Source organism: Panthera onca, chromosome E2 (genome assembly GCF_046562875.1).
Source record: "Panthera onca isolate mPanOnc1 chromosome E2, mPanOnc1 haplotype 2, whole genome shotgun sequence".
Taxonomy (NCBI): domain Eukaryota; kingdom Metazoa; phylum Chordata; class Mammalia; order Carnivora; family Felidae; genus Panthera; species Panthera onca.
The window spans coordinates 32,633,145-32,657,575 of record NC_138353.1 but is presented as its reverse complement, the minus strand read 5'-3'; the positions used below and the strand labels follow the sequence as shown (position 1 = coordinate 32,657,575).

General features: G+C 53.6%; 1 protein-coding gene across 1 annotated transcript; it reads right to left on the bottom strand.

The window, feature by feature from the left end:
• Positions 1-49: 49 nt before the first annotated feature.
• Positions 50-23,646, bottom strand: MMP2 (matrix metallopeptidase 2). The gene is made up of 13 exons (XM_078438724.2): positions 23,136-23,646; positions 20,319-20,545; positions 19,227-19,375; positions 18,057-18,185; positions 17,648-17,821; positions 14,487-14,660; positions 13,483-13,656; positions 11,665-11,820; positions 10,344-10,479; positions 8,098-8,234; positions 6,848-7,007; positions 2,426-2,535; positions 50-955 (listed from the first exon to the last, which is right to left on the bottom strand). The coding sequence occupies exons 1-13, from the start codon at positions 23,289-23,291 to the stop codon at positions 852-854; spliced, it is 1,986 nt and encodes a 661-aa protein (XP_078294850.1). The 5' UTR covers positions 23,292-23,646; the 3' UTR covers positions 50-851.
• Between the last annotated feature and the right edge of the window lie 785 nt (positions 23,647-24,431).

The window sequence follows — 24,431 nt, the reverse complement described above, 5'->3', positions numbered from 1 at the left end:
CTCTGCAGATTAAACAAAAAACAACAACAAAAAAAACCCCTGCAAACACTGCCACTCCATTGGTGTCTTTATTCATACTTGTTGACATTTCCCATGGGGAACTGTTGAAGGAAGGTGGGGGAGGGCTGAGCGGGAGCCATGGCTTGGTTTTCCTCCAGCCAGTGGAGGAAGTGATGGGGTCAGGGACGTACTAAACAGAGTGAACAAGAGAACCATCACTATGTGGGCTGAGATGCATCATGGAGTGACTTCAGACAACCTGAAGTCCTTCTGTCAAGAAATTCAAAGTGGAACGATCAAGTCGATCAAGAGAAAAGAACAAAGTGCATACAAAGCAAACTGCTAACGTAGAAGAGGTCCTAAGGCGTCCAGCAGTGAGAAGCCAGGCGTGCAGGGTGGCCACATGACCATGCCCCTGTCCCACTGCCCCATGCCAGGCTGGGCTGTCGGGCCACCAGTGCCCTCTTGAGACAGTCTCTCTCTGTTGGCTCCGAGGGTGCTGTAAGCCACAGAAAGTTGTGGAGGGAGAAAGAGCCCGAAGCGTGGCAGCACCAGGGCAGCCCAAGGCAGGGCTGCATTGAGAATATCAAAGCATCTCTTTGGGGGTGGCTCTGGAGGGCTGGTGGGGTATGGAAGGGGGATGAGGGCACCTGGCAGGGGTACAAGCAGCACCGTTCCTGGGGCACAGGGCAGAGCCACCCTTCAGAATCTTAAATTACCAGGTAGGGGTGAGAACGCTGATTAACTACAGAGCTGAAGGCTGCCAGGCCCATCCGGGTCCTTCCCTGGCGCTCAGGGCCTGGTTTTGCAGAAGACATGGACGCGCGGGGCCTGGAGGAGCCAGAGACGGCTCAGCAGCCCAGCCAGTCGGATTTGATGCTTCCAAATTTCACGCTCTTCAGACTCTGGTTCTCCAACTTCAGGTAATACGCGCCCTTGAAGAAGTAGCTGTGACCTGGGACGAGACAAAGGGAGGTGGTGACCACCCCATCCTTGGACATTGTAGCACATGAAAGGGTCCTGGGAGCCTCCCGTAGGGAAGAAGCCTTTAAACCAGAGAAGACCCACCCCCACCCCGCCCCAACCTCTGAGGCCGGAGGAAGGGGAATGGCTGGGGAACTAAGCTCTCTTGAGTCCCTGTTTCTTCATCTGTAAAATGGGGGTGAAGATACGGACCTCTTAGACCTCTGGGCGAGGATTAAATCGGCTAATACATGCTATTATTAATATAAATAACCCCGCTCCACTGAGCACAGGCACAAACTAAGCACTTCCCAGAGGGGTAAATGAGGAGGCTCCCAGGCCTTTCAGGCCGACAGCTGGCTATTTGGCTTACACAGATTCTGTGTTTTGTTTTGTTCTGAATGAGTTGCCAGCGTACAAACATCTGGAAACTTCACATGAAAATACGCACTTCTTGCTCCCTTTTAAAACAGCTAGACTATCTGAACGACACTGGGCCCCCATTCTTGCAGCAGCCATCAGAAGGAGGTGGTTGTAAATCAGCCAAGTGCCTTCTGGTTCACCACAGACCTCACCCTTCCCCACCGTCTGCCTTGCCTGCTTCATTCATTCATGCTATTGGCCTGGCCCCTACGGGCTGTAAAATGTGCGATTCCTGACGTACGTGATCTCATTTCCTTCTTTCAAAAGGCCGGCACACAGTAGGTGTTCAATAGATGTTTACTCTCAAAGACAATCCTTAACCTAATCCCTAGATTATGTGCTGCTCTTCCTTGGACATGTGAGATCTTTCACCACCGGAGCTTAGGGCCATGTGCTTAGCATATGATAGGGGCTCCAAAGAAATCTTTGTGGAGTTTAATTGAAACCTCCTGTAAAAAGCCAACTGGACTCATTTCCAGGACCCTGCAGACCTCACAGAAGCCTCCTCAGAATATGGTTTTCAAACTCCAAATTCTATCCCTTGCTGATATGGGGTTGTATTTTATTCAGCAAGGGACCGGGGGCAGATTGAGTTGAGTGGGAGAACTTTGCCACATCAGCAAGAGGGCAGGACAAAAGTCTGTCCTGTCTCCAATGGAGCCATCCTTCTGCTAATGGGAGGCAGTCACAAGGCCTCCTGTGGAACCTGAAAGGGCCTGGACCAAACCCCGGAATGAATCCAGGGCACAGAGCCCATGTTTCTTGTTCCAGCAGGCCTCCTGCCCTCCCCTTCCCTGGCTCCAGGCCCTGCAGCTGTGAGGGGCCTTTCTGGGTCTTACTGCCTGGAGCCAGCTGAGTGAGCAGAGGTCAGGGGTCTGGATGCCTTCCCAGCCCTGGGCTGAAGGGGCTGGTTTGTTTTCCCCGGGCTCCGCTTGCTGCTCTGCACAATGAGGGAGTGTGTGCTTGTGAGGAGCTGGGCCCCGGGGCTGGGGGCGGGGAGGCAGGTCCTAGAAAGCGGACAGGGGGCTGGGCCGCTCACCACCGCCCTGCAGGTCGACCACGGCGTCCAGGTTATCGGGGATGGCGTTCCAGGCATCCGCGATGAGCTTGGGGAAGCCAGGGTCCATCTTCTTCTTTACTTCATTGTACCTGCAAGCAAACAGCAGATGAGGAACCGGGGGCGTCCCTTAAGGCCGCCCCCCCCCCCCCCCACAACCTGGATGGGAAGGCCCAGCGGCTGGCTCCTGGCTGAGCCTGGAAAACCAGACCTAGCCCTGCAGGGAGGCGGCCGGCTGGAGTCAAAGGCCAGGGAGCCAGACTGGGTCTGGATCCCAACCCCACTACTCATTAGTTATGTGACCTTTAAAAGTCCCATAAAAGCAATCTTGTGATTACTGCTAATGTGTAAGCAGTGCCTTAACCACTTTCCATATATTTCCTGTCAATCTTTGTGAGAATCCCAGGACGCGGTTATTACCGGAATACTCATTTTATAGACCAGAGGCTTAGAAAGTGCACCCAGCTCCCAAGTGGTAATCCAACCCAGGCCTGCCTGACCCCCAGCTGCAAGGTGCTCTCTGAACCTCCGCTTTACTAACTATAAAATGGGGTTGTATCGAGCATCTTAATTAACGTATGTAGGAAATGAAATAACGTATGCAAAATGCCTATCTCCCTGTCTGCTGTTTGGTATTTGGGAAACGTTAGTTCCTTTACACACTCTGATCCCTGCTGCAGTGTGGGGCGCACTGGACTGAGAGTCCAGGGATGGGGTCCCGCCTCCACGTTCTTTCACTGAGAGGCTTTGACAAGCCACTGCTTCTCCAGGTGGAGGTGACCGTCCGCATCCTGGGAGATGGTCTCATCTGGGACAGCCAGGTTACATGAGTGGCACGCGAATCCAAGCCCTGTTAGTCACAGGGCGGGCCTCCCGCCCCCTCCGTCCCTGATGTAGCTTACAGGGCACATAGTTATCCTGGGCCGTGCCTTTTATCCAGATAAATACTTTGAGAATTAGTTGGCATAGTCTTCTTCCTGGCTAGCGATACCTCCATCGTTTTCCTTTTTTGGGGATTTTTTTTTTTAAATGCCGGGGCCACTTTGATTCCTTTGGTTTTCTACTTACACTCAACCTACTCATTATTCTCTAAATATTTAATGACCTCCTACTCTGCCTGCCTGTGGATACTGCAGCAATCAAGATAAAAGTCTTGCCCTTGTGGAGCTGATTTTCTAGACAGATCTGTGCTCAAATGCCATTTTGGGGACAGCCGAGCTTTCCTCTGTGGTGCCTCAGAGCGGACCCTCTTCCCCGAGGCCAGCCCGACCAGCCGATCCTAGACACCAACAATAGCTTTCCCTGTGGGTTTCCCTTTCCATCCCTCACACCAACCACCATTTCCACCTCCCCCTCTGCCCACCACCCTGGGAACCGTCGGGAAAGCCCTTCTTAACCCCAGCTGCATCATAAGACTTCTTGCAAAACCTAATATGCTTCCTCGTGACCTGGTCTACCAAAACCAAGTCTTCAGCCCAAAGTCCCAGCACCTCATCCACACCACCCCCTCTGAGGCCCCCAACACTACATTCTCCCAGAGTGGTAACGGCTCCGACTCTGGGTCCTATGCTTGAACTCGCCCTCATTTCTCTCTCAGTCTACCCACAGAGGGTAGGCAGGGCAGGAAGCAAGCCCATTTTATAGATGTGGAAACCGAGGCTCGGAGAAGTGAACCAATTTGCTTCCAAGTTCTTTTCGGCCAGGAAGAACAAGGCATCAGGGCATCAGAAGGTGCTGGCTCTGAAGGGGCCCGAAGCTCTTCGTCTTCCTCTCTGTCTGCAGGTTCCTACACTGCCTGAAAAGGTTTCTTTCTCTGTGACACTCCATGCCTCCCCACCGCTGTGGAAACTGGCAGTGCAGAGCAGGTGTTAAGAACACAGACATTTCTGTCCCAGCTTTTCCATGGGGGTACCCTTGAGGTACTTCAGCCTCAGTTTCCACACCTGGAGAACGGGGCTAAAATAGGATCTACCTTTAAAAAGAAATAAAGGTGAGGGGCACCGGGTGGCTCAGTTAGTTAAGTGTCCGACTACGGCTCAGGTCGGGATCTCATGGTTTGTGAGTTCGAGCCCCGCATCGGGCTCTCTGCTGTCAACGGAGAGCCCACTTTGGATCCTCTGTCTCTCCCCTGGTCTCTCCCTCTCTTTCTCTCAAAAATAAGTGAACATTCAAAAAGATAAATAAACGTGAAATGCACAGCCTCAGGCCTGGGATAAGCCTGTCACGGAAGCCATCGTTGTTCTTTTCAAACATGTTTATATCTAGTTCCCTCATTCGACCGTAAGCTCCACAAGGAAAAGCGGGACTATTTCTTAACCACTGTCTTCCAGCACCCAGCTAAGTGCCTGGCACATAGGAGATACTGAGTATACATTTGTGCACTTGGTGGAAGCTTCCAGAAGCAGGGGCTGAGAACGCCCTGGCACAGACAAGGGCATGCCAGGCTGGAGGCAGATGCCTGTCCTCTGTCATCTGGGGCTCTCCTTCCTTCTCCAGCAGGGAGGCCCCTGAGGCCTCTGAAGCCTCGACTCCAGAAACAACGTCTCAAGCTCATTGACTATGTCTTCTGGAAACCCAGTCCAGAGCTTCCAGAAAGGCCTTTAGCTCTGCTGCTTTTAAGTCAGTTTCACTGACCTTCCAGAGCAGCCTGTGCATTCTGGACCCCAGCTTCGGAAGGTGGGCTTGTTGCAGAAAGGGACTGGGAAGCAGATAACTCTGCCCGAATCCCACCCAGGTGCCGCCACAGCCCGTGTGTCCGTGTGTGTGTGTACGCATGCACGCTTGGGCACACTCACGTTCACACGTGGCTACATCTGTCCTATATGTTCACATACACAGGGGGCCCTGGAGGCGGAGCACAAAAGTCCTTCCAACACCATGGTTTGTAGACACAAGTGCTGCTTTATGGTTCGAAGATTCACGTTTCTGTGTTGTCTGTGCTGCTCACTGTCCGCATTCTAAGATTTAGAGATTCAGGGCGCCTACCGCGCTGAGATGCTATTTGTAGTACGTGCTTGTGCAGAGGAGTGTTTGGGAGCCTACGGGCAGAAAGCCCGCTCCGAGGTTTCCTGGCTGACTGTGTTCTTTCTTGAGGCTTGAGATATCCATCAGCTTAAGTCGCTAAGTATCTTAGCAATATGTCTGGACTTCCTCCCTGACACAGGCAAACAGCTTCTGAATGCAGGGCAGCTGGGGGCAGGGCGGGTGGGAAGGGCAGGGAAGGGGGAGAAGAGGGAGGCCTGGGAGGGAAGCAGGACTGTTTCAGGGATGGCCAGCAAAGGGCCCGGATGCGGGAGCAGCCACAGGAGGAAGGTGCCAACCACCCCTCGCCCCAACCACCCCTTCCACTGACTGAATGACGCGGAGGGTAGAGTGGAGGGGCTTGGGGTTTGGGGCCAGGAGAAGCAGTTACAATCCTGGTTCTGTGGCCAACACACTTGCATTTAAATAACGTAGACAAGGTATTTAATTTCCTTGGACCACAGCTTCCCTGTCTGGGAAATGTGGAAGCTTTCTAATCAAATTCCGGAAGTCTGGGTGGCCTTTCACTGACCATTCACGGATACTGGGCTCCCTGACCCATGGCCCTGACCATGGCCTCTTGGAATTGAACCCTTTCCTTTTGATGACCCAGAGCGGTGAGTAACCTCCTTCTGAACTGGCCCACTGCCAGCCTGCACCCACAGACACTGGCCCCGTGGCAGACATTTCACAGGGTGCCTGCTGCTTCCCGTGGGGCCTGACCTGGATGCTTCTGCGGGCAACTGGTGGGCCTATCTCTGTCTTCATCATATTTTGCCCTCTGCCACCCCCGCCTTCACCACCCCCATTTCTGAGGACCCCACTATCCCAGGTACTATAGAGAATAGGGAAGAATAAATAGCATGGTCTCTAGGAGCCAGAATTCCCAGGTTCAAATCCCAACCTGCCACGACATGGCTGTGTGACTTTAAACCAGATACTTAACCTCTCCGGACCCCCGGTTCCTTATCTGTAAAATGGGAATAATAACAATACTTATCTCATAAAGCCCCTTGGAATAATGTCTGGCATCCAGTGTTATTAGTAGCAGCTGCTGCCTTTATTTTTATTGCCCTCTTCTTCAGTGAGTCACTCCCAAATCGGAGGCCCCACACCAGACAGACATGGGCCCAATCGAAAGACTTCTGAGGAGGAAAGGAGGTTCTGACCAGACCCCTAGCAGCAATGTACACAAGGATGCTTCATCCTTCAGGGACTTCTCGCAGGGCCTGCAGTTCTGGGAGAGGAGAGGCGAGGGAGGGGGCACCCGTGGCCCCAAACCTCCGACTCTGACCCAGGAAACAGGAAACCACAGAGTGTCTTCTCTTCGTCCACACAGATGGCTGTGCTGTTCTCCTTTCTACTCTGCCCCACCCCCCTTACCTCCAGAACTTGTCTCCAGCAAAGATGTAGGTCTTCCTGTTCTTGCTCCAGTTAAACGCAGCATCTACCCGCTGGACGTCAGGGGGCAGCCCCAGGCTGGTCAGCGGCTTGGGGTACCCTCGCTCCAGGGTGCTGGCTGAATAGACCCAGTATTCATTCCCTGCGGCGGAAGCAAAGCGTGCGTTGGTGACTGGTGCTGAAATCCCTCAGGCTGGCCTGTCCCTCCCGTCCTCTGTCTGCCAGGGACCCCACCGTGCCCATTTTCATCAGGGACACAGGTCCTGCTCACTTCGGGCTCAGTGCCCAGAATCAAGACTCACATATACGGTTTCACAAATTGCTTATAGAAGTTGCCTGGCCGAGGAGGTGAGTGGAGGGGGTTGGGGGGTGCGGGCCTTGCTCCCTCACCAGGCCACGCACGCTAAGTGCCACATTTACCATGAAGACCTTTTCCTAATATTGCATCACAGCCCACGAGCACTCTGGGACGGAGGAGGCGGGGAGCTGGCTGGCGGAATCTGTACCTTTGTGCTGCTAAGACTTCAGCTCCTCCGGGAGGCAGTCCCTGTGCCCACCCCTCGGACCAGGGCAGTTTCCTATCAGTCCTCCCTCCCCTATGATCATAGCCTTACTGCATTTCCTCCTGACAGCCCGCTTTTCTCTCCCCGCACCCCCCGCCACCCCGCTAGCTTGTGAGCTCCGTGAGGGCCGGGCTGGATCCCTGGCACGCTGTAGGTTCAAATGAATGTCGAAGGAGCAGGGTTTCCTCGATGTCAGCCGTGTGACGCTCCCTTGATGATTCTTAACCACTTACAGAGACTTTTTCTACTATTGTTTGCTTAGTATTTGGCTTTCAGGGAATTCATCCTGAAATCCATAGAAAATACATGTATTTTCTTGAACTAAGTTTTGAATGTTAAAAATGAAATCACCTTTTAAAAAATTCTAACTCAAAACAGTCAAAGGCTCTAGCTTTAGGAAAGCGTTGGAGGCGCCAGCACTGAACTGTAATTTTCCTTCTAGAAAACGGATCAGAAGGATTGAAAATTAAAAAGTAATGAAATGTTCACACGTGGGCTAATGTATTTGATGCTGGGTGTCTGAGCCAATCTCCCAGATGAATCCCATGCTTTTGGAAGTCATGGTTGAGAGAACGGAACCATAAAAGAGAGGGAGCACCCACAGGTGCACAGGAACCACGGTGCAGACCCCCGTGGCGCCGAGGGCGAGGCAGGCCCCTTCCCACACACCTGCAAAGAACACAGCCTTCTCCTCCTGTGGGGCCTCGTATACAGCATCAATCTTTTCCGGGAGCTCAGGCCAGAATGTGGCCACCAGCAGGGGCCCCATGGGCTTGCTACGTGGTGTCACTGTTCGCCAAATGAACCTGGAATTGGGGCAGGGGACACAGAAAACCACACCTTGGGTCACTCTGCAGCTATTACCACAGGTCATATTAGCTCCCCAAGCCCACTCAAAAACTTCCCAGAGATGACGCCCTTGGAGGAGCCAAGATCAAAAGGAAGGTTGGAAAGACTAGAGAATGGGCAGAGCCCCCTCTGCAAGATGCCAGGGCAGAGAAACCACTTTTTTGCTCCCTGTCTTGCTTCCTCCTCCAGGAAGCCCTCCCTAACTACCTCTGTCCATACCATATTCTTGTCCCTCTGAGTCTCTCAAAATCATCAACACTGGGTGCCTGGAATAGTAGTTTGATTGTTGTTGTTGTTGTTTTTAAATATCTTTTATTTAAATATCTTTTATTTAAAAACATCTTCAAATATCTTTTATTAGATCAGAAGCCAATTGAGGCAGGGGCTTATGGTATTCACAGAATGTCTTGAATTGAAAGGCAATGGACTTGTGCACCTTGGCAAGAGTGACAACTATTACTTCTGGAGGGCCTACTAAGTGCCAGGCACGTTGTGTGTCTTATAAAATGAAACCTTCATAATGTCACAAGATTGCATCCTTCCTCACACAACTCTGGTATTCATGATCCAAGTTTGCCCACCGGTGGACCCAAACCCCATTCCGATTAGCTTAAGCCACCGGTCTCAAAGTGTGCTCCCCAGACCAACAGCATGAGCATCATCTGGGGACTGGGAAACACAAATTATTGGGTCCCACTCGAGACCTATGGGCCAGATTCCCTGGGCTTGGGGCCCGGCAATCTGTTCTAACAAGACTTCCAGATGATCCTGATATGTGCCAACCTTTGAGAACCACTGGTCTAAGCTTATCAGAGCTTAGCATTTCCTGGCAATTATTATTGGTTCAGTAGTTGCTTTATGATTCATGTGAGCCTGACAAGATTGGATAGACTTGTATTTCCTATCTGGGGACTTCTCTCTCTCTCTCTCTCTCCTGCCGGATGTGGGCAAGGAAGCCTGCTGCCACTGGCAGCCATTGTGTGACCATGAGGGACCCAGCCTTGAGATGAAATCAATGCGGAGGATGGCTGTGGACAAAGATATCATTGAGTCCTGCCCCTGGAGGCAGCCCTACGTCTGGACTTCATGCCACATATACATAATTAAATTGCCTATGATCATGCAACCGTTAGGAGCAGGTCCAAGATTCCAACCCAGGGAATCTGGCTCCAAAGCTCATTCTGTCACCTACCACATTCTATGGATGGATGGATGCATCGATGGGTCGACAGACTGTTGAATGGATGGATGATGGATGGATGATGACTGACTGGTAATAGATAAAGGATGATGGATGGATAGATGATGGACAGATAGATGAATGATGGATGGGTGTATGTATATGTGTATGTACAGATGGACGATGCAAATATTTTTTAATGCAGTCCTAGATACTGTCTGCCATTCTCCAGGAGGGCTAGGGCAGCTGGGTGAATCTCAGCTCTTGATCGATTGAGCGGAGGCCTTTATCTACAGCATAAAGGATACCACCTCTCCCCTGCGGTTACTTGATCCCCATAGAAAGAATGATTTGGCTATTTGAGGTCAAGGCGATTCCAGGAGAAAGCCTGCGGGAGCCTGGATTACTGTTTCCAATTCTTCCCTCCACCCCTATTTCAGAATTACACATCCATGTGCATTTGCCATGTGACCTCTCAGTACCACCGTCTATAGTGGGTGTTGGGCCTGGCCATGTGATTTGCTTCAGTCAATGGAACATTCTCAGACATGATGTGAGTGGAGGCTTTAAATGCGTTTGTGTGGTTTGATCTGGCCTCTTGTGTTTGTCATCTGCCACGAGCAGCTGCTAATCCCAGGAGAGTGAGTGATACGCAGAAGATCCCCGAACCCAAACCGCAGCCCAAAGCCGAGACACCTAGACAAGACCCATAGACTAGGAAAGAGTAATAGAAATGCCCATTGCGGTAAGCCACTGACATCTGGAGGCTGTCCAATACATAGGACAAGCTGTCTGTACGGGCCATTCTGTGAAGCAGAGGTTGGGGGCACAGGGGTAACGGGAAATGGGCAGAGGGCAAGGACGAGAAGCAAGCTCCTGTACTCACCTGTCCTTGAAGAAGAAGATCTCGCCCCGGATCTGAGAGATGCCATCAAAAACAATGTCCTGTTTGCAGATCTCAGGAGTGACGGGGCCGAGAGTTGGGGTGGGGCCGGTGCCAGTGTCAATGTCAGGGGAGGCCCCTGGAGGAGGACGTGCCCTCAGACTCTCGCCAGCTCCAGGGGCTCTCCCCACCGGGCTGAGCCCCCAAAGCTGCCCACCCAACCTGCTAAGGGTCAGAAGAAATAGTATTCTGGCCTTGGAGTGAGGCCGGGCAAGACACAGAGATGATGTCTGGACGTGGCAGATCAGTGAAGAGAGACCAGGGTCCCAACCAGCTGGTTGGTACTTAACAAATGTTATTCACTGACATCTCCCGAACCTGTCTTCACCATGGCCCTTGCAAGGAGGCACCGTTATTATTGCCATTTTACAGACGGGGAAACTGAGGCCCAGAAAGGTGGAGCAACCTTCCCAAGGATTCAAACCCAGAGCTCAGGTTCTTAAGCCCAAAAGAGAGTCAAGGCCAACAGCGGCCACCAGTGTGTCCAGCATCGGGGGTGTGGAACCTTCTCAAGCATTCATCCCTTTGTTCCTCGTGGCAACCCGTCACAGTTTAGAGAAGAGAAAAGTGAGTCCAAGGAGGTAAAGACCTGCTCCATCTCTTGCTGTTGGTGAGGGGCAGAAGCACTTGAACTTGTTATCTCTCCCTTTGACTTGGTCCGGGCACCGGGACCATTTGATACCTTTTTTTTTTTTTTTTTTCTTACTGGACCTACCCTAGCCTCATCATAAGCATTAATAAATAAATCACTGTTTTCAAGCTCTGGTTGAATTACGCCTATTACACATCAAGATAAAAGAATTGGGTATGAAAACCAGACACCTTGGGTCCCCTCCCAGTCTCATCAGGATCTTCCATACGCTGGCACATTCGGCTCTGTATGTAGCTCCTTCTCCTGGATTCTAAACCTAACTGGGTTGCTTTCCTGGTGACCCTGGGCCAAAAGGGTTACCTTCCTCAGGCCTCAGTTTACTCACCTAGAAAATGGAGAGCCAGTTTCTCCCCTGCCGACCTCACAGAGTGGCTCTGGGGAGCCAAGAGGGGCATGAATACTGGTGCTATTTGGAAAGGAAAGGGACTATCCAGGGGTCCCCTTGGAGGGCTGCTCTGATACCCCCAGGACTGATCAGCGCTCCTGTCTCCTGCCTTTGATCTCCTGCGGTCCTGGAGAGATGGGACCTTGCTGGTCCCCAAGCCCTGGCCTCCATCCTGGGCTGCGTGACCTCCCCAGACCCCCATCCCGAAGCCCCACACGGAGGGTTACCATAGAGCTCTTGAATGCCCTTGATGTCGTCGTGGGACAGGCGGAAGTTCTTGGTGTAGGTATAAATGGGTGCCATCAGGGCCCCAGGGTCCTGAGAGTGCTCCAGCCCCATTGCATGGCCAAACTCATGGGCTGCAACCAGGAACAAGCTGTACCCTAAGGGCCGCAGGAGGGGAGGGGGGCAGAGAGACAAGGGGAGAGAGACAAGGGAGGATGAGGGTTCTGAGGACATCCCCATGGTAGGGCCGAGAGCCTTGCAAATGGCACATATTGATTTTTCCTTCTCCCGAATGCTCTGGGACTGAGATACTATGCCCATTGCTTCCAAGTCGGGTCAGCCAAAGTCCCTTTGTCCCTTCCCATGGTGGGCGGCTGCTGTGTGCTATAAAGAACAAATAGCAGCTGCAAATCCTCTACTTGGGGTCCCATTTGATAAAAAAAAAAAAAACTTGCATTACAGGGTCTCTGAAGAGGAAAGAGAGTGGGCTCACCCTTCCTGCCCCAGGGGAAGTAATGACAACCATTCCCACTTGGAATGATTGCCCAGGCTTAGCCACAGACAGAGGGCAGGCTGTAGGATGAGGGGGGTCTCCCCAAAGGATAGGTTCAGTTCCTAAGACTGAGCTCCCGTGACTGTGTGTGACCTTATATGGAATAGCATCTTTGCAGATAAATTAAGATGTAAATTAAAAGGAGGTCACACTGGAGCAGGATGGGCCCTTAATCCAGTGTGACCCGTGTCCTTATAAGAGGAGAAGATACATAGAAGGCCACGTAAAAACAGAGGCAGAGACTGGGGCTATGCAGCCTTCAGAGGGAAGGTGGCCGTACCAATGCCTTGACTTTAGACTTGTAGAGAATACATTTCTGTTGTTTTAGAACACCCAGTTTGTGGCACTTTGTTATGACAGTCTTAGGGAACGCAAGTGTGCCACAATAGCTCTGGGGTCTTAAGCCATTCCAGCAGATGGAGAATCCCACCTTTACGTAGAAGCTGGAGCAGGGCAGGTAGTATCAGGATATGTCCTAGAGTGGCATTGGCAGGGGTTAAGAAAACGTCTTTCGGCCAGTCTCTGTCGGTTAGCCGTTACCCAAATACCACCCCATTGTGAGTAAAAAAGAAGAAAAGTAACATAAAAAGAGGCTGATCTAATTCTGGCCAGCCCCGGACCAGACCTCTCACTTGGCCATCTGGTGCCATTGGGGAGCTTTAAGCCCAATCCACTGGGCCCTGCAGACTAGAGTGGGCATAGTGCCCCCAAACACCTTGCTCACTGCACTGACCACATAGTAAGGTCATGGCCTATCTCCTGGTCATGCTCTTGCCCCAGCCTGTGAGCCCTGGGGGGCAGCACTGTCAAGGTCCCCCCACCCATTCACAACTTGGCAAAAGAGGGTGCCAATGGGACACGGGGGGCTCTGGGGACTCTCTTGTGCTACCTGGAGGGTGGTGTTGGAGAAAGGATGACGCTCCTCCTGTTTTTCCTCTCTTTTCCTGCCCACCCAGCTCCTTGCAGGCAGCTCCCCACTGGAGGGGAATGCCTTGCAGGGGAATCATTCTCTGGAACGGGGTACCCTGCGCTCGGCACTGGGATGTTTCGCATAGTCACAGCCCCGCCTGTGGCGCGGTCAAGGCGGAGGAGAAGAGCGCCATCTCCACGGATGGGCGGGGCCTCAGCCAAAACAGTGTGTCTGCCAAGCACAGGTGGGTGTCTGGGGGTGATGTCTGTGCCAGAGGTGGGTGGGGGCCCAGGAAGGTTTCCAGTGCAGGGGCGGGGCAGCATCTGGTGTTTCTGCCCAACGGGCGGAGCGCTGTACCTTGGTCAGGGCAGAAGCCCCACTTGCGGTCATCGTCATAGTTGGCTGTGGTCGCACACCACATCTTCCCATCGCTGCGGCCCGCGCTCGTACAGCTCTCATGCTTGTTGCCCAAGAAGGTGAAGGGGAAGACACAGGGGGCACCTTCTGAGTTCCCGCCAACAGTGGACATGGCTGTGGAGCAAGGGACATGGGTGAGGGGGCAGTAAGGCATCTGAAGCCACCACCAGGGAACCACATGATGTGGACATTAACAAATCACGCTTATGGAGCACCCGCTTCAGCCCTGGGCACCGGAGCAAGCACGTCTCTATAACCCTGTGCAGTAGGGACTGTAAGTCACCCCCATTTCGTGGATGGGAAACTGGAGCTCAGAGAAATTAAGAAACTTGCCTGAGCAGATACTGCTGGAAGCGTCAAACCCACGCAGCCAGATTCCAGAGCTTTATTAGCCTCCCGTGGATGGGGCTGGAGGGGACCAGAGGCAAAGGGTGCTGGGCACAGCCAACGGGGCCAGCATACTTAGACAGTGAGCTCCATCATGCGGGCTCCTGTGGAAGACCTACCTGTGTCTCCTGCAGAAGGCAGGTGCTCAGTAAAAATCAGGAAGGAAGGGAGGGAGGAAGAGAGGGAGGGAGGGAGGGAGGAAGGGAGTCCTTACTGAAAAACAGAAGCCAAAAGACAGAGACACAGACTAGAGCAAAGAAAGGCAGGGAAGACATACTTCAAGATGAGACAGAGAGAGAGAGAGAGAGAGAGAGAAACGATTACAAGGAAGCTGAGAGTGGATGGGCCATTCACAGAGGGTCCTGAGCTGGCCTGACATTAGGGATCACCATTTCGGCTTAACTGGCTATTGTTCTGATCAGCATCTGTTTGGATTTTGGTGCTCATGCTGTACCAGCTGCTAAGGACTCTGATGAGTTGCCCCGGACAGGGGGAGGGGGCTCTGGTAGCTTTTCTACCAGAGGACAGACATTTCCATCAGAGGTGGAGACACCCACCGGTCTCGGGGCAGAAGCCATACTTCTTGTCTCGGTCGTAGTCTTCCGTGGTCCCGCACCAGCGGTAGCCGTCGGTGCGGCCCTCAGTGGTGCAGCTGTCGTAGGATGTTCCCTGGAAGCGGAATGGGAACTTGCAGGGCTGTCCGTCAGCATTGCCACCCATGGTGAACAGGGCTGGAGGTGAGGGAGAGACGGAGAGAGCATGAATGTGAGAGGCCACCCACCGCCCAACCGGGAATGAGCTCAGCACCTGGGTGGGCGCAGGGCTGGCTGGGGGCCAACCTGCCAATTCACACCAGCGAAGATACAGCATTGTTAAGTTGTTAAAACCCGTCTATGCTGGTAGCTGAACTGCTGCTCCTCTGGTCCCCTGGAGGGTACTCCTGCCTCCCCAGCCACCTTGATCCCTCCCCTGGGACCTTATGGGCCACCCCTCCTCCCACCAATGAAATGGTTAAAACCTGGCACACAGCATGGGGCCGCCAGAGCCCTGCCCCTGACCCAACCCCAAGGTGACTGTCCACTCTGCCTGGTCTGTGCCCAAGCCACGCAGATTGCTAAAAATATCATCCATGGTGGTCGGCAGGACCACAAATCTTTGCATTCGAGAGAAAGGAAAACTGAGGTTCTGAGAAGGCTGGTTCTGGAACTGCTCATGGTCATCTCTCTCTTGCTCACACCCTTTGCCACACACACACACACACACACACACACACACACACACAGAGAAAGCTTCACCTCCCTTTCAACCCCAGGCGCTTTCCTGGACGGCCCTCCTGTGGTCTCTGTAGGAGAGAGAGGAGGAAAGGAGGGGGAGAATGGAAAAGAGGTGGCGTCTCCAGACACCTTCTAATATGCCCTCCGAGCTCCCACTCTGACCTCCCCAAGACAGAGGTTATGCCTGGAGAATTTGGGGAGAGTGGGAGTCAGAGTCTGGGCTTGTCTGTCTTGGGTTTTCCCCCTGCTCCCCCATGCCTTCATCCACCCCCAAAGCTACAAAATGGTGTATCTCTGAAATTGCCAACTAGCAAAACCACAAGTTCGTAACAAGGACCATCTGTGCACAACGGCGCCAGAGGTGACCTCATCAGCCCTCATTAACTCCACCATGGCCAAAATGGGGGCCAGGGACCACAGGATCAGGGTCCCATATCCTCACTACTCCCCTCTCCCCAACCAAGAGACCTTCCCCCCGCAATACCAGAAACAAGGAGACCAGGGGAAGAGCCAAAACTGAAGCCAGACGCCTTGGTGGCCTCAGAGAGGGAAAGGCAACGTGTTAACCTTGAGGGAGGCCAGCCTCTGTCTCTGGTCTCCCAACAGCTGCATTTCTACCACCCAGGAAGCCCCCATCCCCTTTCAGATCCTGCCCCCAACGAGGATGAAGAAAAGCAATCATTGACTCAGCAGTCAGGAGGGGCTGAGTAACCAGAACCTCTATCCCAAGACCGAACACGTGCGTGTTGTATGTACTTGAATCTGGCTAAACACCAAGTAAATGGCTAATGTCCGATGCAGGGAAAAACCAAACTTATGAATTACAGCTGTTTCCACTTCCATGATCAAGGCATTCTCTTCTAATCACAGGGACTGACACATGGCAAGGTTATCTCTGCTCGAATCCCTACTGGGAAATGCAAGAGACATAAAATATCTTTGTTTAAAAATTTGACTTATTAATGGTCAATGACGTGAACTCTTACTTAATACAAACTATCGCGTGAGCTTTGGTATTAAAAGTGTAAACAGGAACGCCATTAACTAGTTCTTGGTTTCTTTCCCTCTGTTAAGATGGCTGGTGTTCAGTTGCAATGGGGTCGGAGAAGTCACAAACATGTAAAATTACAGCCAAAAAGACAGAGGCATATATATATAGATCAAAGAGCCTTCAAGGGATGAGGAAGAAACAAGTAATAAAAAAAGTAAGTTCTGCATTTTCTCCCAAGTATTAAAAAAAGTAAGTTTTGCATTTTCTCCCATTTCCCTTCCAGTTTTCTGGGCTTTTGATCTCCAGATCACTAAGATGATATGATCTAGAATTAAGATGTATACACACTCTTTTTGTGATTTCTGGTTATGAAGTGTGTGTCATCGTGAAGGATCTACTAAAAAAGGGTTGGGTGTGTTATGTCAATACCCTTACCCCTTAAGGAAACTCCTTGCTCTATATGGCTTCAAAATAGCTAAACATGGGGCGCCTGGGTGGCGCAGTCGGTTAAGCGTCCGACTTCAACCAGGTCACGATCTCGCGGTCTGTGAGTTCGAGCCCCGCGTCAGGCTCTGGGCTGATGGCTCGGAGCCTGGAGCCTGTTTCCGATTCTGTGTCTCCCTCTCTCTCTGCCCCTCCCCCGTTCATGCTCTGTCTCTCTCTGTCCCAAAAATAAATAAAAAACGTTGAAAAAAAAAAAAATTAAAAAAAAAAAAAAAAAAAAAAAAAAAACAAAATAGCTAAACATTTTGTCACAAGCATCAGCAAAAACACGAAGATACTGAGTCAAGCCTAATGCCTTTGCCGAGACACAGAGATGCAGACACAAGAAAGGGAAGACAGAGACCCCGAGAGGCACATGGAACAGTCCCACACCCAGACGTGTGCACGCACGCACACACACACACACACACACACACACACACACACTGGAAGAGTCAGCATCAGAACTGGAAACGATGGCTGAAATTCCCAGGGCTGGTGTCCCCAAGCCAGATTGGGTACCGGCCTCGGTGTCTGAGTCCCGCCTCTGAATCCCACTGCTAGGCTTCCAATCCACCCCCACCCCCCCCCCCCCGGCCTCTCCTCGTGTCCCTGAATCCCCAGTTCTGGCCGGAGGACCACTGGGCATCTTAGTAATTCTAAATTCATTCTCATGCACATTAGAAAAAAAAAAATAACTAGCACGTCAAACCTGTGATTTCACAAGTATTTCTGCTAAGGGCAAAACAAAACAACTGATTTCCTGCAAGGATTACGTACGTAATCGTGCCGATGAGAAGGACGCAGCAATGGCTCAGACGAGGCTGGTAGGGCCTGAACGAACGAATGAAGTGGGGCACACTGGCCGCGTCCGGCCTGGCGGGGGGTGGGGGGGGGAGCGCAGGGGGTAGTGGGGAGCCTGGGAAGGTGGAGGCTGCGGTGGAAACCCCGGGGCCAGGTGGACGCTCACCTTCGTGGGGGCAGAAGCCGTATTTGCCATCCTTTTCAAAGTTGTAGGTGGTGGAGCACCAGAGGAAGCCGTCGCTGCGGCCCGTGTCCGTGCAACTCGTGTATTCCTTGCCGTTGAACAGGAAGGGGAACTTGCAGTACTCCCCGTCGGCGTTCCCGTACTTCACGCGGACCACTGAGGGCAGCAGGGGGTGGATGGAGTGTGAGCCTCTCCGGGCCCTTCTTTGGAGACCGGGACTCTGACTCACCGGGCTACGCGACCTCCCTCCCCCTGCCGTCTCTCCGGTCCCATCGGAGCAGATGGAGGTGCCCACGGCGGCCCAGGAAGCCACGGTCCTGGTTGCTAGGGACGGCGAGGCTCGCGGAGGACTGGGGAGGAGACCCGGGCGTGCGGATGTTCACTTTCTCACCTTGCCCTTCTCCCAGGGTCCACAGCTCATCGTCGTCAAAGTGGGAGTCTCCCCCGACGCCAGGGCCCGGGGCAAAGGCGTGAGCCAGGAGCCCGTCCTTGCCATCAAAGGGGTATCCATCTCCGTGCTCTGCAACACAGTGGGTCTCAGCTTCTAGCTGCCCCGGCCACACCCAGCCACGCCCAGACCAAGGTCCTATAGCTGCCCTAACGTCTGTCCCCTTCCCTGTCCCGGTACGGTCATCCGGCACCGGGAACACGGCATCTCCGCAGAGGGCTCCTAACTTGATCGTCACCATCCCACGGTCTTCAGTACCCCTCAAGTCTATGTGGCCCCCAGTATCTCTACCACCGACCTTCACTAACGACGTTACACCTACACACAGACTAACATGCCACACGGGCGTCCTCACCTCTCACTCACTGTCCCCACCTCTACACCATTGTCTATATCACCTACCGCAAGTTCCCTGCCATTTTGGCCCTAGGACTTACCCTCAGGTCACACCATCACCAATATCCACAACAGTAGCCCCCATGCCTACTTTGCCGCCCAGGCCCGCACCATCCACCCACACGTCAACACTGCTGCCTGCGCCGGTGCCTTCACCCACGTCACAACGCCGCTCACAATGTCCACGCTCCCTCCCTGCACGTCTACACTACCGCCAGTGTTCACAAGGCCAACCCACATGGTGTCCTTGATCCCGGGTTCTATTCCGCTGACTCTGGCGTCTACACTGCTCCGTTGTTTCCGAGCCACCCTCACATCCAGAGTTGCTCAGTGTCCCCCCAGCATTAGCCAATGGAACTTTCTGTGATGATGGGGATATTCTTTGTGCTGTTCAATTCAGTAGCCACTAATGTCCTGTGGCCACTAAGCACCTGAAATGTTGCCAGTGTGGCCGAGAAGCTGAATTTTAAGTTTTATTTACATTTAAACGGCCCTACGTACCCAGTGGCCACCATGTTGGGCAATGCAGGTAGACCACTTGCTTTCAGGGCACACCCCCCTGTCATGTCACCTGCCCCCACATCAGCGTGGCTCTCCAGTGTCTACATCTTCTACTCTCCTGTCTAAGCTATGCTCAGGACTCCGGTGCCCCTCTAATGGCCAGACTGCCCCCCCTGGTCTCCACCCTGGCCCCCCGCTGACCCCTCTTCTGCCTACCCCAGCGGCCAAAGTTGATCATGATGTCCGCCTCTCCATCGTGGATACGAGAAAACCTTAGCGGGGTTACATCACTCCAGACTTGGAAGGCACGAGCAAAGGCATCATCCACTGTCTCGGGGTCCAGATCAGGCGTGTAGCCAATGATCCTGGAGGAGATAGAAACACGTGTGAGTGTGCCTGTGTGTACCAAGGAATGTCAGTGTGCATATGCACACGAGCACGGACATATAGGTGCAAGTGTGTATATGCAATTGTGTGAGTGACCATGCCTGAACGTGTGTGGATGTGCACGCATGAGTACAGGTGTGCGAGTGTGTGCTTGAGCAGGTGAGGGGTGCACAGACTTCTGCACGCACATACGAGCGTGTATGAGCCTGGATGCACGGGCAGGTATATGTGTGTGCGTGTTGAGCAGAGCCTGCTGGGAGAACAGCCCACCCAGAATGCCTTGGGGTTCTGTGGAGCCCTAGCCCAGCCCATGCCTCCATGCCCTGGCTCAGAAGTCTCACTCCTCACCTCTGGCTGGCGGGCGAGGAGGCATGAATAACGCGTTAAGGGGCACAAGGCAGAGATCTCCCCCTTGGAATCCAGCACGAGCCAGACAGAGCAGCGCTCGCAGCCCAGTTCACAATCAGTTATAACAGTTCTTTAATATCATATAAAACTCAATTAGCAACCAATCATCAAATTCCCTCCACCTGCTCCAACGACCCCACTTAATAATAATAGCGTATTATTGTAATAACAGTGTATACGATGTGACGAACGACTAGCATTCACTACGCTCTTACCGTATGCTGGACGTTGTGAAATCCCCTTTATTTATGACCAAGCTTAGTTCCCAACAACCTACTAGGAAGGTTGTGTTTTAGCCCCATTTTGGAGACTGGAAAGCCAAGGCTCAGAGCACTAGAAACTAAGTTGGCTGATGCCCCAAGGCTATTATTGTGAGATTCAAGCTGTGGTCCATCTGACTCCATTTTGTAAGAATTCCAGGCCCCTCGCTGGATACCCCCTGGGTCCCCAAGAAGGGAGAAGCAAGGCCCGGAGACCCACTGTCCCCACGGCCCAGGGGCCCTGCCTTGGCACCTGTATGTGATCTGGTTCTTGTCCCACTTGGGCTTGCGGGGGAAGAAGTTGTAGTTGGCCACATCAGGGTTGCCACAGCGAGGCTTCCGCATGGTCTCAATCGTGCTCTGGTCAAGGTCACCCGTCTGGGGCAGCCCAAAGAACTTCTGCATCTTCTTTAGTGTGTCCTTGAGCACGAACAGGTTACAGCTCTCCTTGGGGCAGCCGTAGAAGGTGTTCAGATATTGCTGAAAGACAGGAACACCCGGAGACAAGCAGCCACGTTAGGGTGGCACAATACTGACCAAAGTAGTCAGGGAATCCAACAGCACTGGGTAGAATCCCGGGTTCCCCAGCCAGCTCTGTGACCCACTGGTTGAGTCACATCGTAAAGCATGGCTTGCAGCACGTGTTGAGTGCTTACTATATGCCCTATATGGTTATTGTTACTATCCCCATCATCCAGATGAAGAAACTAAAGCTCAGAGAGGTTAAGAAACTTGCCTAAGATCCCACAGCTCATGAACGGAGGAGCTAGATTCGGATCCAAGCAATCCGGCTCCTGGGTCCACACTCGGAACTCTAACTCTCTGCCCCTCTTCTTCTCCTCTGTCATCTCTTTTAATTCACCTAACGGCTGATGACATAGAAATTGTTCTTTCGCTTTTCTTATAAGGAGTTTCATGGCCTATGTGCACGGATTCCAGTCGCAGACAGACCTGGGTACGAATCCTAGATCTGTCACTTCCAAAAGAGAAAATCATCTTGTCTTTCCGGATCTGAGCAGCCAGCTCTGCCCTAACCGAGGCCTAAACCAAACAGACCCCTGGGGAGTCGCAGGGACCAACCAGCTCATTTGTCTCCTCACCAAATGTTTTTTTGACGGCTGCCATGTGCCCAGCCCTGTGCCAGTATTATTGGGGATAAACTGGTGAACACGACGGATGTTTCTAGTCTCCAGGCTTCAAATCCCAGTGTGGGGAGGCTGACAGACCATAGTGGGTGCAATATTAAATATGTGATCTGTGTTGTAAAGACAACCAAGAGACCTTATTACGGGGGCCCTAACCTTGTTTGGGGAGCAGTTAGGAAAGGGAAATAGAGGGTATAATATTAGTGATAACGAGAATGATAACAAAAGTTATCCCTTATTGAATGTTTACCGCGTGCCAGGTACCCTTCAAGGTGTCTAGGAGGACTTCCCCCTTAGCCCTGAGACAGGCATCACTATTATCTTGTCTGCGGAAGCAGGTGAGATTGAGAACTTAAGTCACTTGCCCAAGCAGGTCAGTTGTTAGAGTCTCTCTGATGTGAACCTAACCAGTCTAAGTCTAGAGGAGGCTTCTCAGGCCTCCCACTGCATTGCCTCTGGGCAACACGGACTTCCTTCCAGGTGCTGTAGGAGGTGTGGGGACCCAGGTAGCTTTTTCAGTGCTACAAAGCTCACCTTCACCCCCAACCAACAGCCACATCAACATGCCGGCCAGCTCCAGACCCTTGTAAAAAAAGTAGCCCCCTAAAAATATAAGGTCTCCCAACCCACTTACCCAGCTGGGACAGAGGTCTATATGTAGGAAATGGGAGTGGTGTTATCACATCCTGAGAAGGGGCACCTAGGGTGACCAGAGGGGACCAAAGTCCTGTCCTGGGCAGGATGGGGGACCAGGATGAAGGAGAATGAGATTTCTGGGGTAGGTGAAGCAATAAAGGAGCAGATGTCTGGAAAGCGGGAAGGAACATCCGGAGGGGTCCTCAGCCCCAGGGGCTCTCAAGGTGAGGAGAGGTGCCCCTCGGGGGCCCCCAGCCCCCTTGTGTAACGTGTAACGCTGCCGCGGTCGGTCAGGGAGCCCTTCCAGCCAGGCAAGCGAGTGAGTGAGCGCGCTGGCAAAACAACGTCTGAGCCACAGCTCGGAGCCCCGCCAGGAGGGAGGGCTGCCTGGCGGCTCTCCGGCCGGCCGGGGCTCCTGGCGCTCAAGGCTCAGTCCGCCCCCGCCCCACGCGCCCAGGCCCTCCCGCGCCGCCCCTCCCTGCGCCGGGCGGCCAGATCTCTCCTCGGGTCCTCAACCCTCTCTGGAGAAGTTCGAGGAAACTTTCCGAGGTGCAACCCTTGACCTTCCTGACCAACTTGTCCATTGAGCCAGGTGAAAACGATGCGCTCTCTGCTTCCCTCCTGCCCCAAATATCTGCCAAAAGATCCCCTCCAAGGCCTCTCTCCAGTTGTATGCCAAAGGTTCCTCGACGTTGGCCAAGCTCTGCTTTACCCTGAATTCCTCTCCACATGTGTGCAAAAGTTAACCCAAATTGTGTGCCAATGGACCCTCTTCCCGAAGTCCTACAGAGGTTTCGAAAGATTCTCCATTTTCAGAAGAGACCCCTTTTAGGCCTTTGGCCAAAGGTCTCCGACTCTTGCCAGGGGCCTGTTAGCCAACCCCCCAGATGTGTCCAAAGGTTGTTTACAAAGCTGCCCCCTTGCCAAATCCCCCAGATACTACACAATGGCCCTGCTATTTACAAAAGGGGTCCCTTCCAGCTGTTTGCCAAAGCATTCCCTGCCCTACCCCCGCTGGTTTCTCGCCCCCCCCCCCATGCTGTGTCCTAAAAGTTGCCAAGTTGTTTATCAAAGGCCTTCTCCAATTACGGAGGATCCCCCACGGTTTGCAAAAGAGATTCCCTCTTTCAGCTAGCCAAAGACCCCCCAAGTTGTTTCCTGAAGCTCCTCCCCAAGCCGTGTGCCCACCGCGGGGGTGGCTTTTCCGGAGACACGGAGACCCCCCCCCTCATCCTCGGCCTCCGAAGTTTCTCTGAACTTGACTCCTGGAGGCCAGCGCAGCGACTCACCACGGCCAGCTCTTTGTCCGTTTTGGGGGCCACATCTCCAGGGAACTTGATGATGGGCGACGGCGCGGCGGCGGCGCGGCCCAACAGGCAGCCCAGGACGCAGAGCGCCCGCAGCGGGCCGGCGAGTGCGCCCCGGGCCCCTCGCGCCTCGGTCATCGCGCTCCCGGGCCCCGCGCGTCGCCCGGGGGTCGCTGGCTCGGTGCGGGTGGCCGCGTCGCCGCCTGGCTGGCGCCTGCTCCGCCGCGCGGCGCTGCGCTCCGAGGGGCCGCTCGACTCGGTGGCCTGGGCTTCGCCCGGCTCAGCGGCGCATGGTCCGGCCCCCGCGCCCCAGCCCCGCGCCGCCGCCCGTTCCCGCCGGCCCCGGCAGTCCCTTTGTATGTTTAAAGCCCCAGATGCGCAGCCTCCAGCCACCGCCGGAGGAAGTCTGGATGCAGCGGAAACAAGGGAGGGGGCAGCCGCCAGATGTGGCCTGCTGGGCTGGGAGGGCGCTGGCTGTGCTGGGAGGGGGGCGCGCTCAGGCCCGGCCCTCTCCGCCCCACCCCACCCCCCCCCCCCCCCCCCGCTCGCCCTCCTCCTCTTTTCTCCTCTCTCCGCCTCCTCGCCCCGCCGCCAGCCGCTCCCGGCCTTGGCGGGCACCGGCAGTGCGCGACCTCTCCACCCCTACCCCCATCCGGGCGGGCGCCAAGACTAAGGACCCCCTGCGGGGGGACATCTGGCGCGACCACTCTAGACTCGTGACGTCCAGAGGTTGGAGAGCAGCGGTTCTTGGAGGGACGCCCGGGGTGGGGGCGAGGGCAAGGCTGCCTTCCGTCCGAGATGGGGAGGAAAACCCCGAAACATCTTCAGATTGAGAGATTGTCAGAGGAAGAGATTTTAGAACTTTAGAGGTGAGGACAGAGAGCAGTGAGAGAGCCGGACAGAAAAGAAAAGAGACAGAGGGATGGAAACAGAAGTGGAGGGTCCCTCCTCTCCTTCCTTCCTTCCTCCCTCCCTCCCTCCCTTTCCTTCCTTTCTTTCTAAGGCAAATATTTAAGCATTTGCCTGGCCTCAGGCATGATGCTGGGTGCTAGAGGTATATACACTCGGAAACACAGCAGTTGTGGTCCCTGTCCCCGAGGAAGGTCACCTCCCTCTCTCAGGAAAGAGAATTGGGTGCGAAGGAGAACTCCAGCGGACTGTGGGAACACCTGCCCTCAGCCCCTAAACTAGTGGAGGTGGTCAGGGAGGGCTTCCTGGGTGAAGGGGCTTCTGAGCTGAGACCTGAAGAGCTACCTACAGAGACACAGGAGTGTTAGG

Excerpts from the sequence above, each read along its gene's own strand:
- MMP2 (XM_078438724.2), bottom strand. The coding sequence starts at position 23,291 with ATGACCGAGGCGCGAGGGGCCCGGGGCGCACTCGCCGGCCCGCTGCGG. Across the intron at positions 14,661-17,647 it reads CGGCTTCTGCCCCCACGAAG|CCCTGTTCACCATGGGTGGC; the intron begins GTGAGCGTCCAC and ends CCTCACCTCCAG. Across the intron at positions 11,821-13,482 it reads GGGCTTCTGCCCTGACCAAG|GGTACAGCTTGTTCCTGGTT; the intron begins GTACAGCGCTCC and ends TGCGGCCCTTAG.